The 17,573-nt window shown below is 36.1% G+C and overlaps 1 protein-coding gene across 1 annotated transcript in view; it reads right to left on the reverse strand.

Moving 5' to 3' along the window:
• The window catches only part of ND-75 (NADH dehydrogenase (ubiquinone) 75 kDa subunit), a 380,915-nt gene that overhangs the window by 210,238 nt on the left and 153,104 nt on the right, over nucleotides 1-17,573 (reverse strand). Inside the window, exon 5 of the mRNA XM_014363556.2 lies at nucleotides 5,968-6,189. Coding sequence (XP_014219042.2) covers nucleotides 5,968-6,189 — 222 coding nt within the window. The remainder of the gene's footprint in view (nucleotides 1-5,967; nucleotides 6,190-17,573) is intronic.

Here is a 17,573-nt window from a genome sequence, read left to right on the forward strand (position 1 = left end):
GCTCAAGGCGGAGGTGGGCTCGGACTCTGGACCGGACGGCGGACTCGCCGCCGACGCCGGAGATGCTGGCTTCGATGGTTTCTAGTCGTGCGCCGACCAGGCGCGCGAGAGTCGCAGAGATGACGGTGACCTCGGAGCACGCGTCGATCAGCGCTCGGGCCGGAACTTGACGACCAGGAGGACCACTCAGATGGACGAGGGCGGTCAGAAGCACGGCTAGTCAAGCTTGAGGTGACGCGTCAGTCGAGTGCTCTCCCGATGAAGAGGTGGGCGGGTCCGTGCGGGGCTGCTTTGATGATGTAGAGCCGTCGGGCTACCCCAAGCGGCAGCGACGGGCACCGTCGTGCAGTGAGCTGTGATGCTGCTCTCGGCAATATTGGCAAGCCGACCGGGAGGGGCAGTACTTCACAGCGTGCCCGGGTCGGAGGCAATTGAAGCACAGCCGTGCCTGGTAGACGAGCTCCCTCCGTGCACGTACATCAAGCCCCTGGAACTGCGCACAACGCCCGGGATAATGGCCCTCGTGGCACGCCGGGCACGACGGCGTATCGTTGCACGTGGCGAGGGCGTGGTAATTGCGTCCTGATGTCGAGGAGTTCGAGCGTGCGGCTGTCCCGCTGAAGGGACGTGCGGGCTGCGAGGCTTCGACAGAGATGGCGGCGCGGCAATGGCGCCGAAGAAAGTCGGTCAAGGTGGCGAATGTGGTGACGTCAACCTCGGAGCCGGAAACGGTACTCTCCAACCGTTGGAACTCCTCCTCCCATCCACGCCTCGTCGCTGGATCCATGCCAGTCATTCCACACGAGACAAACCAATCGTCCCAGCCGGCAACGGGACGACCTAAGGTGCGAAGCTGGTCGCGATGTTTTTCCAGGGTGTCCAAGAGGCTCTGCAACCCGCGGGCGGACTCGTCTCTGAGTGGCTTGATGTTCCGCAGGGCTGTGACATGGTCGCGGAAGAGAAGGCGGCTGTGCTTGTAGCGCGCTTCAAGCAGAGCCCATGCCGTAGAGTAATTGGCCTCGGCTACCTGGACCGTTTCGAGGGCCGTCTTAGCGTCTCCCTGAGCGAGCGACTTCAAATAGAACAGGCGCTCGATGTTGGTGAGTTGGCAGTCCTCGTGGATCAGTGCTCGGAAGAGATCACGGAAGCTCTCCCAGTATTCTCGTCTCCCGGAGAAGTTCGGAATGCTGATTCTCGGCAAGCGAGGCCCACGGCCCGAAGCCGGGTTCCCTGGGCCCGGAAATTGCCCGGGAGGGACAGGTGCCGGCGCCAGGGAGTCTCTCGCGTCGTAGAGGTAAGACCGTGCGTCGAGGTAGTGCGCTTCCACGTCAGTGTACAGCTGGACCAACCGAGACGCCTTTTCCGGTGGCGGAGCTTCGATGAGCTTGAGATGGTTGGCTTGAAAATCGCCCCAATATCCGCCGAGCAACTCCAACCTCGCTTCTACCATGCCCGAGCTCCAGCGGGCTGGCTCAATCTCATGAATGGTGCGGGCCATGTGGCCAACAACCTCGGTAAGAGCCGACTGAGCACCGAACAGCGCGGTCCAGCCTTCGTCCATTCTGAAACATTAGTATTCGACGCTTGAGCGGAATATGCCACCGAGCCACAGCTGGCGGTGTTAGGGGGGTCGACAATTCGAGTCGAATCGGCAGGCGACGCGCTTGAGACGACAAGATGGCCGCCACGGCCGACAAGGAGGCCGTCGGCAGATCATTGCAACAATGGCGGCTTGATGAAGCCGGGGCACGTCTATACCACTCGTTAACTTTGGCCGTCAGCGACACAGCCTGCTTGCCACCGTGGCTGGGCCAAATGACTGGACCGCGAGCTCTGTCAGCCGCGGCAGTCCCTCACAACATTTCACGCGTGCAGGGCGACACGGCTTCGACATTGCCGTGGCCGAACGACTGGTGCCGGGCCGCGGGCACTATGGCGACCGCGGCGGCCATGTTCGCGCTTTGTTTGTCACTTATACTTACATTGCTTCAAATAATGTGGAACCACCGGCTGTCCTCTGGGCTGCTGGTCGCTGGTTATCTCCGCGGAATCCGGCTCTCAAAGGACCCATGTTTGGTAAAACACTTTATTAGATATTGTACAAGAGGGTTAATTACAGCGTGAGAGGCGTCGTGAGTGTGAGCGGGACAAGCGTCCGGCCGTCTCGGAGAGCAGTGCTTAAGTGCCCGAACGCAGAGGCGGCTCCCAGCAAGGCGGAAGCCCGTGAGCATGGCGGAAGTGCACGCAGCGCTTTGCTCGGCTGTCGCGCTCGGGCGCGAAACCAAACAGATGGAAAAACAAAATGGGCTCAAAGCAGAGATGTACGTACAACAGGGAAAATCTTTATTTTTCATTCATTGGAAATATTTAATTTAAATGACACAAAATTTTGTTAATGAAGCTTTTAAATAGTTCGAACATTGCAATTATTTTGAGAATGTTAGTGAGCTAATGCCATCAAATTTGCAATTAAATGGCATTATTCCACAACTACATAAAAGAAAACTGTCTGTAGAGCAACAAATTTGAATCTCAAGTAATCGAATTTTAACAATTAAAAGTGAATTTTAAGTAAGCTAAAATTAATTATAGGAAAATTTTGGTTGAATTCATTTTTAAAAATGCATCTGTTTACTGACACGGAAAAATGTTTGCACCAAAAACACTGTTTTAGTTTCTTGTTATAACTGTTTTAACTCTCCCTTTTCTATCTATGATATGACTGGCTCTACCAACACTACTAGCTTGTAAATACCAACTTATTTCAAGCAGCTATTTTTAGAGAAAATTGAATACCTCCAGTACTTTCAGTGCTCCAAGGTAAACTACATTACCAATTATTCTTCCACTTTCTCTCTCGCACACACCTAAGTACACTACGAGTCACTGCTGCTGCTGGGCCCGTTGCAAGTACCTCTTCTCTCCACTCAGCTTATCGTAAGAGGCTCAGTGAATACACGTAAAATGGCATGTAAGTAAATATATTTTTGTGCATATACGTTACTTTTTATTCCGGAGTGAACAACGATGTTGTGCAGGCACGTAAATAAAGGTATTTTTATCCATGCAAACATTGTACTTATTATTTTTAGCTTAACGTTACACCATTCAATTAAAATACTTTATTACGATTTTAACTTAAAAATAGCTACCAAAAAAAGCAGTACATACTTCTAACAAGATGATCATTAACTATGATGGTGAAAATTAGGAATGTACATAAAAGTAACTTCAGAATGATTCTACAACGGTTATTTTTGGTACCTTTAAACTGTAATAACATATACAGAAAGACTTATTCAAATTTTAAGTTAAAAAAAGGCATAATACACTGAAAAACCGAAACTATGATAATCCAAATAATCATGTATACGCATACACTCAAACAAACAAACTAATGTATATTTAAGTATAATAAATATTTGTCGAGATTACAAAATAAGATTTGAAATTAAAAAAATTATTTTTGTTCAACGTTACATATTCAATGAACTTACAATAAACATTTAGTTTTTTTCAATCAATATTGATTTAATTGTATTTGTGTAAACGGGTATTTGAATCAGCAATCTTTTTTTAGCGTGTCTATTAATAATAATTTAAAAAATGAATAACAACAAATACTAAATAATATTTATTTCTAATCACAAAAATATTTTATTTGCAAGATTAGTAGGATAGAATTAGCTTTTTGAAAAATTAAATTGCCATTAGCTCAAAAAAAATCATGGTGGTAGGTATTCGGTTCCTGAACGATTCTTAATAGTTTTAGACTCCAAATTGTGTCAGCTAACGACTCAAGTAAAAGGATAAATGTGGTCAAAAATGGTTTTTCGCGTCTAGAAAAAAAACTGGAGAGTCAGACACTAAAAGTTGTACTGTTGAAGAAGATGCAAAATTTCAAGACAAAGGAAATGAGCTTCAGAGAAATAAAATTGTCCCAGCCGTTTTTCGCAATTTGCCAAAAAGTGCTCTTTTGGACCGATGTTTTAAAAATCAATAACTCACGGTCATTTGAATATTATGACTTATAAATTAAATATAAGGTAGATCTTGTGCCTCTTAACATCCACACTTAATTTTAAAAAGATCGGTTGTAAACTTTTCACAAACTGCTGCAAAAAACAAAAAATTATCCCTCCGCAAAAAAGTTGGACGTGGCTAGTTTTTCAACATATTGTCATTTTTCAAACGGCATTATACTCGTCAAAAATTATTCTATAATCTACTAAAATGTCCTTCTGTTCAACATTCCGGAAGTACGCGAAAAATTGATGTCAAAAACCGGCTATTTTTCAGGGATGCGGCGGCACGGCGAGCCGTATAAATCCACATCCACATAAATCCACGGAAAATAGCTACTTTTTGACATAGATTTTTCGCGTACTTCCGGAATGTCGATCGGAAAGACGTTTTAGTAGGATATAGAATAACTCTCGACGAGTACAATGCCATTTGAAAAATGGCAATATGTTAAAAAACCAGCCACGTTCAACTTTTTTGTGGAAACGCCATTTTTTGCTTCTTGCAGCAGTTTACAAAACGTTTAAAACCGATCTTTTTAAAATTGAGTGTGGACACAAGATCTACCTTGTATTCAATTTTTAAATCTCAATATTCAAATGAACGTGAGTTATAGATTTTTAAAAAACGGTCCAAAATAGCATTTTTTAGCAAATTGCGAAAAAATGGCTGTGCCAATTTTATTCCTTTGAAGCTCATTTTTTTCGTCTTGAAATTGCGCATCTTTTTCAACGGTACAACTTTTTTGTCCGACTCTCCGGTTTTTTTCTGGATGCGAAAAACCATTCTTGACCACATTTACCATTTTTTTGGGCCGTTAGCTGACACAATTTGGAGTCTAAAACTATTTAGATTTGTTTAGAAACCGAATACCTACCACCATGATTTTTTTCGCGCTAATAGCAACTTCCAAAAATTAACCATGCTTTTCTGCTAATTATATCCGACTAGATATAGAATCTACTCAGTATCGATTCAGAAAAAAAATAACCGTATTTTCCCTGATAAAAGTATACTAAATCATAGTTAACTTTAATGTACAGTACAAAATTATTGTTATACCACGATCAATTTTACTAAGTATTATAGTAATACCTATAGTTTAAACTATTAGTTCCAACTTTCAAAAAATTTAACAATTGCTATTTTCTACCTATATTTTAAATTAAAAGTAAACTCCAAACTTAAATAGAATTTATTATTTTGAATTATAAAAATTTACATTCTAGTTGTGAAAGTAAAACAAAAATCAAACTCTCATAATTTCACTACAGTTTGGAACTTACAGGATGTCGCTTCACGTGTAGCATCTCTACTGCAAGGGACGCTCTCTGACGATTATTAACATGCAATCTGTCATGCACAGTGATTAAGCGCAAGACTTGTCATGCTCAGTGACATCATATGTGCCTGGAAATTTCTATATTTATATTTCCCACAAGTTTTCCAGACATATTTGAGATCACATGGGTAGTTGGATTATCGAGTGCTTGCACTGTGGTTTGCACATCCAGCCACACGCAACACAATCAGTACACCAACGATAAATTATAAGATGACTCCACTTAAATGTAGTAATTTTTTTCAGCACAGCATCATAATGGAATATTAAAATCTATCCATCACTGGGGTAAGCCTGTGTTTTTAATCCTTAATTATAGCTTTTGAGCGAGTTACATGTGATGATTTCTTGAGTAAAGAAGACAGCACGTGTACTCTAGGGTATACTTTCAATAGATACACTTATACATGTAAGTGCACGCGCACGCACGCACGCACACACACACATTTTAATGTATATATAAATATTCAAGGGCTATATATGAATGAAAAAAATTGTTTATTGCTTTCAGATTGAAGGAAGACTATTCATCTGCACACGGAACTTTATTTTAGACATTTATTATTTTTCTATGACAAAATAACAATATTATTTTGACTCACCTCATTAACTCTAGGAAGAATTCTTAAAACTTCTCCAGTCCGATGAGATACAACGATGTTACTGCCCACAGCATCATGTACATCAATACTATCAGTGCGATGATTTTCCCAAGGACGAGCAACAAAAGCATAGGGTTTACTTGTTAAAGCACCAACAGGGCATAAGTCTATAATGTTTCCAGATACTTCGGACATGAATAGTTTTTCTACGTAAGTCCCCACCTAATGATACGTATAACATTAAAAATAATTTAGACAACTTCATTTCTTGAAAAAAAAGGTTTTTTTTCATTTTCACATAAACTAGATACAAAAATTTTAAATTGTCAAAGCATCTTTTTATCGTAAAAGATAATTTTGAGATAGAAAAGATGAAGTTACTACAAAAACATTTTTGTCGTACGACTATAGATCTCATGTATCTCCACCAGAGCTTATATCAGTTAAGCTAATAACGTCAGTTTTTATTAAAAAAAATCAAAAGTATCTAAATGGTACATTATGTCACTAGGGCACAGTACAAACATGAGTGCCCGAAGGGTGCGGTTGTCGTAAATTGGTATCTGAATCACGTATACTGTTTTTCTTACCAGGGACGCAAAGTACAATTTTGCAACCTTGGGTACACTTTGCGCCCAGAAAATCACTTTGGGCCCGGAGGGTGCAAAAAACTTTTCTGCCCGTAGGTCTAAAATGATTACTAGGGCGCAAAGTGTGGTCCAAGGGCGCAACGCAGCAGTTGCACTTTGTGCCCATGGTAAGAAAATTAAATCTTTTCTCATATTAAAAAAGCCTTTCCCAAACTCAACAACATAGTTTGGCAATAACAAGACGAATAGTGAAGTTAGTTATAAGAAAGTCAGGCTTACAGTTTTTCCAGGTTAAGTAAAAAAATACCTATCTTCCACATCAATTTTTAAGTAACTTGTAAACAGCTCAAAGAACTGATGATGAAGTACATCGTAATCAAACTCTCCAAGAGTATAATTCCGTTGGAAATACTAAAAAAAAAAAAGTAGTTTTCCTACGAGTTTGAAAAGTCTCTGTTTGCGTCCGTAACGAGGTTCGTAAAGGAGTCTTTCCGAACGAGTATCGGAAAACTGCTTTTTTGCCCGAGGAAGTACCAGCCTCCCAAAACCACCCGAGGGCGGAAAAATACTTTTAATACGGCTCGGGCCGCAAACCTCTCGGTTCGCAAACAAAGACTTTTCAAACTCGTAGGAAAACTACTAATTTCCAACCTCGAGAATTTTTGAGAGACTGGTGTGCCATCGGTATGAAAAATAGGATTCACCATATAAGCGCTATCGCTTCACCGCTACTTTACGTTCCTCGAGCCTTGCTTCGCAGGTTCCTCGTGCTGCAAAGTAGCCCCGCAGACGACGGGACTTATCCAACGAAAACTACTATAAAAATTTTTTAACAGATCGCCATAAAGAGAAGCGGTGTACACATTACTTCAAAACATTAATTTTTCAACAAAAATTTATTTATCTTTAACTTTCATTATTTTACAATGAAAGATATCTTCTCATAATATCTTCTTATTTCTATATAATTTTTATGCTGAATGAGCATAAAAACTTTAACTTCATAATTAAATTTAATTTACTGAAAAATTCACTTAACTATACCTACCAAAAAAATGTTTTTTTTTTTTTTCAATAGATATCGAAATGAGTATGTCCCATATTAAGTCTTCATCAGCCTTTTTTTAGCTGACTTACTAAAAAATATGTTTTCTAATGTTTCGATATTGATGTTGTCCCTTCAACACTATATATTTGTGTATGCTTTGCAAGTAGATGGGTCTACACTCCTGAACTAGATGCTAGCCGATTTTAATATGATATTTTCTCACCTCGTACTATTTTTTTCTCTATCTAATCAAACCATTGAACCATTGTTCTCCTTTATGACTCATCCTCTGGTTATTTGATCCAAAAATTATTTCAAGTATGTAACCCATTTTGAGTTTTTAATAATAAACCCTTACTTTGTTCCCTCGGCTTAAGCTGCAACTTTTTCTGTTGTGTGACTCTATTGCTTGTCGGTAAATAAGAAATTCATGTGACCAATGGTATATATATATGTAACAAGCGAATGTTGTTAATCTGAATCATTGTATCAAGAGGTGCATATGCATAGATGGCGGCACTTTCAATACAAGCACTCTATATCATCCATACATGCCACTTTTTTTTCAATATCCAATATACTTAAGACTCATAATATCAAACCACATAAATTCTTCTTCAAGAAAATTTTGAAATACATCAGAATGAGAAAAATATTCTCCCCGGGTGCGGATCGAACACACAATCTCCTGTTTACTAGACAGTTGCTCTACCACACGGAAAATTGTTGTTACCAGAAAAACAGGTTCTATATGTTAGTACAAGTATTTTCGATACTCTGTACAAGAAAAATGTGTACTGGTATATTTGGTACGGTAGTATACTTTAAAGTACCTTATTGAGTATAGCTAAACCTTATGCTTAGTACGTCAAAATCCGATACGTGGTACGGGTTTTTCCTGTACCAGTACAGAAGGTTAGTCGGCCAGTGGGAGCATTCAGAATGTCAGTATGTATATATATATACAGACGTAGCTGTATACTTTTTTTTTTTTTTGTCATCGCCCCTTATAAGGGGCTCAGACATGGCTATTTTGATACTGTATAGTGTATTTAGCCATACGTTGGTTAATCTACGGTATGTGAAACGGTAGGGAAATAGGTAGATTTAATGAAGCTCAAATTCCACCGAGAAAAAAACCTCATTTTTTAATAAATAATTTTTGTCCAGAGTGGGATTTGAACTCCGGCCATCAAAATCTGTAGACAGACACGCTACCGACAGAGCCATCATGTGGCTGGGAGCTGTATGTATATAAGTATACTTGTAATGAATATTCATCAACATGTTTGGATATATATGCATGCATATAAGTTTTTACTCGCAAAGAACAATTTACATATTGAGCCAAAATAACAATGACAATCCCATACATTTATGCATATATATATATATATATATATATATATATATATATATATATATAGCTCCACTGTATATAAGCGCACGTATTACGCGCGGTAGACGGTACAGTAGAAAGCCATGCGCAGTATGATAATTTAATGGACTATCCATGGTACAGAAAAATCCTGTACCAAAGCTATTGAAAAACTTGTACTAGTATAGTTATAAAACCGACTAGACACAGGTTTTTCGGTGATCCAGATAAGTATGTAAAAATGTGAGACTGGTTGCAGAAATCTCAAGACCTGTACGTTATTTTTCTATGCTCATCACTTTTGGTATAGCTTATTCTGGTAACAACAATTTTCCGTGCACTTGAGCTACCAAGGAGCTGTACATTTACTCGCCCCGTAAGTTTACATAAGTTTCTCATTCTTAATTTCCAGAGTTGGCTTTCACCAAAGCCCGATAAAGTAATTGTGTGATTTTAATGCTTGACGGTAAATAAGAAATTCATACGACCAATGGTATGCAAGCGAATGTTGATACATCTCAATCATTGTATCAAGAGGTGCATATGCATAGATGGTGGCACTTTTAATACAAGATATTTTTAAGGGAGGATATTTTTCTCATTCTTACTTATTTCTTAAGATAATTTTTTTGAAGAAGAATTAATGTGGTTTGATATTATGAGTCCTAAATATTTTTAGTTTATTTTTCAAATGCTTTTCGAACATACTGCCCTTTTAACCCTTTTTACTCGCTAAATCTGAAATTCATCTTTTCAATATGTCTCTCTTTTTGAGCATTATTAACCAGCCGTTTATAATTTTCTTTCAATCTTTTTTTGTTTCTCACAGTGATTGTTTAATTTTATGATGACCCTGTTCTTATCATTTAACCTCTTTCCTCCTAATTGCTTGACCGCTTTTAATTTTCAATTCAAGATGTTATCTATTTCATTAAATTTGTTAATCTCTTGGTCTACATCTCTTTGTGATGTATTTGTACATACACATACATGTACTTACTTGAAAGCGCAAATAGGTACTTGTAAACTCCAAGCAGAGTAGGGGAAATCGAATGTAATGTAAAAGGCGTTAAATTAAGTAACGTCTAAGAGAAGTGACGTACGTTGTAATATGCAAGAATGCAATGTGTCTCCAAATCATAACTGATATCCTAATACACTTGTTCATCAAGCTCTATGGCATAATATCAATTTTGAACCTCATTATACTTAAAAAATCATACTTTGTCTATTACACAAAAAATACTAATTCTTGTACACAAGCATAAAGAGCAACTAACACACCTAAAGGGCTTGTATAGTATGACTTATGTCCAAGTTACAAACTAGATTTTTTTTTTATAAAAGCGTAAACTGCTGTTTTATGCTCGTAAGCAAATATTTGGGTCTGCTAAACATTTTGAGCCGTAAGACATAAAATACTTGATACCTAGAGGAGTGAAAATTACTTGATTGCCATGCTGTAGAGCAAACTAATTAAAGAATGCAAAATCCACGGAAAAGTAAAGTAAAAAAATGTAGTTTAATCTTTGTTTAACTTTGTTCAAAAAGCGTTCGATAAGGTAAGAAGAACTTGTTAAAAAGATGAATCTATCTGAGACGTGTTCTCAAGTCCAACGGCTGGTTTTGCTCTTAAGAAGACTCAGGGATAAACTCCGTAGGCACTCTGGGTATGGGAAAGGGGCAGGGCCAGTTTAAAGGGTTGGGATACGAACTGAGGCTTAAAGTGGAAAGAGGGGTGATAAAAGTTAGTTCGAAAAGTGGGGATATTTGAGACAGGATTTATGGATAATGGAAGATGGGGTTGATTAGATGGATTGTAGGATTAATGATTGTAGAACGTGTTATCTGAAAAAGAAAGGAAGCAGAAAATAAACAATAGAAAGAAGAATGAAGAAAGTTTATAGTAGAGAAGAGAAATAAATGAATTGTAGGACAAGGAAGAAGAGAAAAAAAAAGAGTGCAGTGAAGAAAGAAGAATGAGAGAAATTTATAGGACAAATTAAAAAAAGGAGATTATTATTTGAATTTTTGAATTTTTCTTTTTTTTGAATTTTTTTTTAATTTTCGTTTTTTTGATTTTTGTTTTATTTTTATTTTTTTTTATTTTTTGAATTTTGGAAGATATAAATTGATATTGTTTGTTTTCATGAATGATTATGTAATATAAAGCTAAAGTAGAATTGAAAATTTGTGCAAATAGAAATGAAGATAATATAAGATAAAATAAAAATTATTAAATTATTATGTAAAAAGAATGTTAAATGTGTAATGGAACCCCTCCAAACCCGAAAGGGGCGGCGTATGAAATAAAAAATAATGAATATGCGGGTCAAAAAAAAAAAAAGAAATACGTTTTCGTTAACGTTTTTTTCGTAAAATACGATAAAATTATTTTAAAATTTTGTAGGTTAGACTTTCAGCATATTACGGTACTTTTTCACTTTGAAATCAAAGATTTGGAAAGTATGGAATCTTTATAACTTAGTCTTGTTGTTTTTCGATAAATTACATACCCAATTGAAAATGTATACGTAGTTTCGTTACGTATTTGAGGACGTATCAAAAATACGTCATTTCAATATGTAGTGTTTGTTTAAAACCTTTCGTCACCTAGTTGTATCACGTATTTTGCAGTCATAAAGCGTAGGTCTACATGAAAACAGTTTGACAATATGATAACGACGGACATAAGCATGATCGTAATACTGATGTAAAATTATAAACAATAAAGAATTTTGAAACGTATATTTTCGTCCCTCGCGCAAAGTGCTTTGCACCCTAGGGCCTACTTTCCGTCTACTAGTTACTTTCCGCCTACGGGCAGGAAGAAACATTCTGGCCCTGCTGGACTGAAAGTTTGCTCGCGCCCTAGGGTAATTGGCGGGAGGCAAGTGTGCCCATGGGCATAAAGTTGCACTTTCCACCCGCGATGCAAAAAATGTCGCACTCACCTCGGGCACAAACATACAACAATTGTACCCTTTAAGCGCGCAAGTGCTACTTTCTGCCCTAGGTAAGAAATACACTGTTCTATATCTAAAGTCGCTGTAATATGCTAATAACCCAACCTACAAATTTTAAATAATTTTATTGTATTCTACAATTTGCACACTGAGAAAAGTTGTGTTAGAAAAAGAACTACAACTATTATAAAAATTACTGTATTGTATAGTATATAATACTCGCCATATTATAAAAATAACCATGCTACACAGTAAAACCGGATTACATTAAAATTTTTTATGTGACATAGTAATTTTTACTTTGTGCAGAAATAATTTTTATATTAAAGTAAAATAAAAAATATATACATACACATACATGTTGTACACGAAATATATATATGTGTAACTAACAGAACATTAAGATTAACAGTTTTTTTGTGTATAGATATTTTTTTCCTTTTAGAATACAGATACTTACCGAAGTGTTTTAAAAGTATTTTATTTTAAAAGAGATCTGCAGTGACTGGGAATTAAACTTTCGTCTTTTGTAGATTTTCTGTAGACAACACTGTTAACAACGAATAATCAATCGATTTCAAATTAATTGTCTGCAGGTATCCATTTTCAACCATTATAAATTAAAAAATATTTTTCTTGTCCTGATTACATTAATTTATCCTTAAATTTGAAAATCAATAGGCGTGCATACCTATAGATGTTGTACAAACTTACTTCCGATCATAGTAATTTTTACTATACTGAATGGCAATGCAGTAGAATGAGAAATTTTACTATGTAAAAGAGCAAATTCTACTTTTAAATGTGGAAAATTTTAAAACGATTAGAATCAAATTTACAATATTGTATAGCAAAAATTGTACTATCACAATTTTTACTATGTTAGACATAGTAATTTTTATTATACCATGTAATTATTTTTGTACGGCTGCTACACAAAAATAATGACTTTAAATATAATAAAAATTGTTTCAAACGTAACCATTGGCGTCGTAAAGTAAGTATGTCTTAGCTTTTCCGAAAAATATAGGAATTTTTAGTACAGTTATTATCCTTTTCTAACACCACTTTTATCAGCGCGGTCAGATTAAAAAACTCGAAATTTGTGACCGTCACGGACGGCGAAGATGTTTGTCAAAAAATTAGACAAAATTACTAAATAATTTTCTCATGAAGTACTAACCATCTCCAAAATTTGTAGGGCTATGTAGGGCGCCAAACTGGTCAGTTGCCCAGGGTACCAGAATGTACGAAAGCTCCTATCCGCCATCTATAGGCAAGCTGCTTGCTTTCCTCAAAATAGGCAATGCAACTACTTGCGTTGCCCAAAAAGCATAATCAAAACAAAGCGTCATAACCTGTTTTCGGATCTTTCAGCAAATATTTTTACAATATTTATTAATTTTAAGAGTACATACATAAATTTTAGTAAACGGGTAACTATTATGACCATCCATTTATCATTAAAAAGTAAACTGTGGTTCTAACTACGCAAGTAGTTGCATTGCCTATTTTGAGGAAAGCAAGTAGCTTATTACCTATAGATGGCGAATAGAAGCTGCAAATATTTTTACAATGTTTTTTAATTTCCGAAAGAACCGAAAACAGGTTATGACGCTTTGTTTTGATTATGCTTTTTGGGCAACGCTTAAAGTAGTTGCATTGCCTATTTTGAGGAAAGCAAGCAGCTTGCCTATAGATGGTGGATAGGAGCTTCCGTAAGAATGTCTTAAGCTGCCCCTGAGCACAGGCCCGGTCACCAGTTTTGGGTGAGGCGGATTCAATATCGGAACTTTTTCCCTAGATCGTGTGTATAGCTATACAATCTAGGGAGAATGTTCTGCCGAGCAGACAACAGTAAAGGGGCATTGCCAAAGACTGTACCCACATCGCGCGAAAATAAAAATTGTAATATTAATAAAATGAGTGCATATCACCCAATGACCCGGCGTGCTTACTGGCCACTCTATTAAAAAATAAAATAATAAGCAATAATACAAGCGCCTACCACCCGATGACCCAGGGCGCTTACTGGAAACCCTATTAAATACTAAAATATGAATAATTAACACAAGCACCTATCACTAAATGACCCACGGCGCTTGCTGGTCGCTTTATTAAACGATATATATTACTAATAATTAGCAAAAGCGCCAATTACCCGATGACCCGGGGCGCTTACTGGCCACTCTATTAAATACTAAAATTTTAATTATTAACATAAGCGCCGATCACCAAATGATGCGGGGTGCTTGCTGGTCACTTTATTAAACAATATATATTATTAATTAATAGCATAAGCGCCTATCACCCAATGACCCGGGGCGCTCAATTGCCTTTCTATTACATAATAAAATGTTAAGCAGTAATGCAGTAATACCAGTGCCTATCACCCGATGAATAAAATGTTAATTAAACACAAGCAGCACACTCGGTTATCGGGTGATCGGCGCTTGCGTTATTATTTAACTTTTTATTATTTAATAGAGTGGCCAGTAAGCGCCCCAAGTCATCGGATAATAGGAGCTTGTGCTAATAGTTAATAATATATTCTTTAATAAAGCGATTAGTACTGTCTCCAAAAAAACCATAACAGTAAATCACATAAGAAACCATGTATATAAACCAGAAAGAATCATATGGTTTTACTACTCAGTTTTCATGTGATTTTTTGTCTCTAATCACCATGTGGTTTAACAATGAAAATCATATGGTTTTTACGTACTTTTCATTTCATAAAAAAATATTTCGACTAAAGTTCAAGTATTTTGGAATCTTAAAGACTCATTAACAATGATTATAAAAATTAAACAAAAGAAAAAAATTTCTGTAAGGTGGCTTGAACCGTAATTTACAAAATCTTAGCCTAGAATCTTATGCATTGGCCTATAGTAGACTTGATCTTAGCTTTCAATTTTTAATACTTATAGGTACAGAATACATAGTATTCTATTATTTGTATTTGTGCATAATTAGTTCTTTATACATAAGCTACAGTAGAATTGTGTGTATTATTCACATGCAATAAATTTAATATTGTTATTAATATGTGTTAAGATATTTGGTACCAAGATAAAATTTACTAGAGTAGACTTGATGCTGGCAGATAATTTTTCGTCTTTATGAGCTACGAAAGGTATAACATTATATTATTGGTATTTGAACACACTTCTATTAATTTCAAGAATTTTCATTTACAACATAACAGTAGTATATTTATATTCAAGTAATTTTTTTTATTTACAATTAAATGGCAAAAAATAATTTTTGTTTTGATTAGTTGTTCATTAAATATCGATATAATAACTAGATAATGCATGACTAAGGACGGTAGTATATTGGTACATATAATCAGCGAACTAAATTTAAGTTTCATCTTCCGTAGAAATTTTATCTCGAAGACAAATTTCTTAACACATATTATTAATAACAATATTAAATTTATAGCATGTAAATAATACACATGAGTCTACTGTAGCTTATATATGAAAAATCAGTTGTGCACAAATACAAATAATAGAATACTATGCCTTCTGTACCCATAAGGATAAAAAATTGGTAGCTAGATTTAAGTCTACTCTAGGCCAATGGATAAGATACTTGGCTAAGAATCTGATAGTGAAAGTTTAATCCACTTTAAAGGAATTTTTTTTTATTTTTTTGTTTTATTTTTATAATCATTGTTATTTCAGACAAAAAACCACATGAAAACGGAGTAGAAGAACCACATGATTCTTTATGGTTTTTATATACGGTTTTCTTATGTGGTTAACGGTTATGGTTTTTTTCAAGAGAGTAAACGCCCCGGGTCATTGGGTGATAGGCACTTGTGCTATTAATTAATATTTTATTATTTAATAGAGAGGCAAGTAAGCGCCCACAGTCGTTGTGTGATAGGCGCTTGTATTATTGCTTATTATTTTATTATTTAATAGAGAGGCCAGTAAGCACCCCAGGTCATCGGGTGATAGGCACTTGTGCTATTAATTAATATTTTATTATTTAATAAAGAGGCAAGTAAGCACCCCCAGTCGTTGTGTGATAGGCGCTTGTATTATTGCTTATTATTTTATTATTTAATAGAGAGGCCAGTAAGCACCCTGGGTCATCGGGTGATAGGCGCCTGAGGTATTAATTAATAATATATCGTTTAACAAAGTGACCAGTAAGCGCTCCAGGTCATTCGGTAATAGGCGCGTGTATTATGATTATTACAATTTCTAATTTTCGCGCGTTGTTGGTATCGTCTTTGGCAATGCCCCTTCACTGCTGTCTGCTCGACAGAACATTCTCCCTAGATCGTATATATAGCTATAAAAAGTTCCGATATTGAATCCGCCTCACCTAACGCTGCCGGTGCGAAGAGCGCCCTCACCGCAGAGCCCGATAATTATTATCAGTATTATCATTACTATTGTGAATATTATTATTACTATTATAATTATTAGTATTATTTACATTATCATTATTATTAATATTATTACCATAAACATGATTATAATTCTTATTACATTTATTATAATTTCATCATCAAAAATATTATGGTTATCATATATATTCCCATTGAATTTTCCTCTATTTCTATGTTATAATTTTTGTATTACAGGTTTAATAATGTATAAAGAAAGTCTTATACAATTATAAAAAACCTTCCATTGACAAGAAAATTAGTCGCATAATGCTAAAAAAGTTTATTTACAAAACTTTATGTAGTAGGAAAAAAATTAAAAGTCTCCGTATTGATTATGTTGATAATTTAAAAAAGTTATACTAAATATGATTCTATTAAATGTTATAACTGAAGAAAGCATTGCCTTATTAGAACAAAGTTTTAACATAGACATAGTTTATGAGACTGTACTTAAAAATAAGTGTTTTTGTTCTAAAGTTAGCCTCAAAGATCGTTAACCTAAAAAATTTTTTTTTCAAGTGAATCATATTTAACAGCATTTACAATTGTTTTCATAATCTGACGTTTTTCTACTTATTTTGTAAATAACGCACTTGACTAAGCGCAAGATTTAAGCACTTTTTGTGCAAGTGCATGACGCACTCATCTCGTACCAGAATCACGTAAGATTCTGGAAGCATGACTAGCTGCAGACTTATGCAATGCCAGTGCCTAAAATTGCGCTACCTGGGCAGTTGTTAAATTGTTAATTATAATGCTGATTTATAATTTGATCTCGTTCTGCAATGCCGGCAACATATCCATGGTTTCCGCGTACATTACCAATAAAAAAAAAACGTTAACGTCAACGTTGAAAATTGTGTAATAATATAAATATAATTTAAAAGCAAAACTTGTTGTTATAATAATTTTTGGCGTTTTAGTTCTAGCACGAAAAAGATATCTTAGGCTATGTATTTCAAAAATGTAATCATGACTTTTATCTTTGTAATTTTCTTTAAATTAAAAAAAATAAAATAATCGAGTCTAATACAAATCCAAACTCAACCACCCGCTCAGCTCAATTAGTATATTTTAATAAACCCTTTCTACCTGTATTTTGATTACGTAGGTTTTGTACGATCGACCCTTTGATTTTGTGAAACAGCCATACTGTGAGCGATACAATATTGTGATGTGCGCACGTATGTTTATAAGTCTACTCTTTTACTTA

This window comes from Copidosoma floridanum, unplaced genomic scaffold (genome assembly GCF_036245765.1).
Source record: "Copidosoma floridanum isolate Cflo_tuat_1 unplaced genomic scaffold, Cflo_Japanese_pri ptg000024l, whole genome shotgun sequence".
Classification (NCBI taxonomy): Eukaryota; Metazoa; Arthropoda; class Insecta; order Hymenoptera; family Encyrtidae; genus Copidosoma; species Copidosoma floridanum.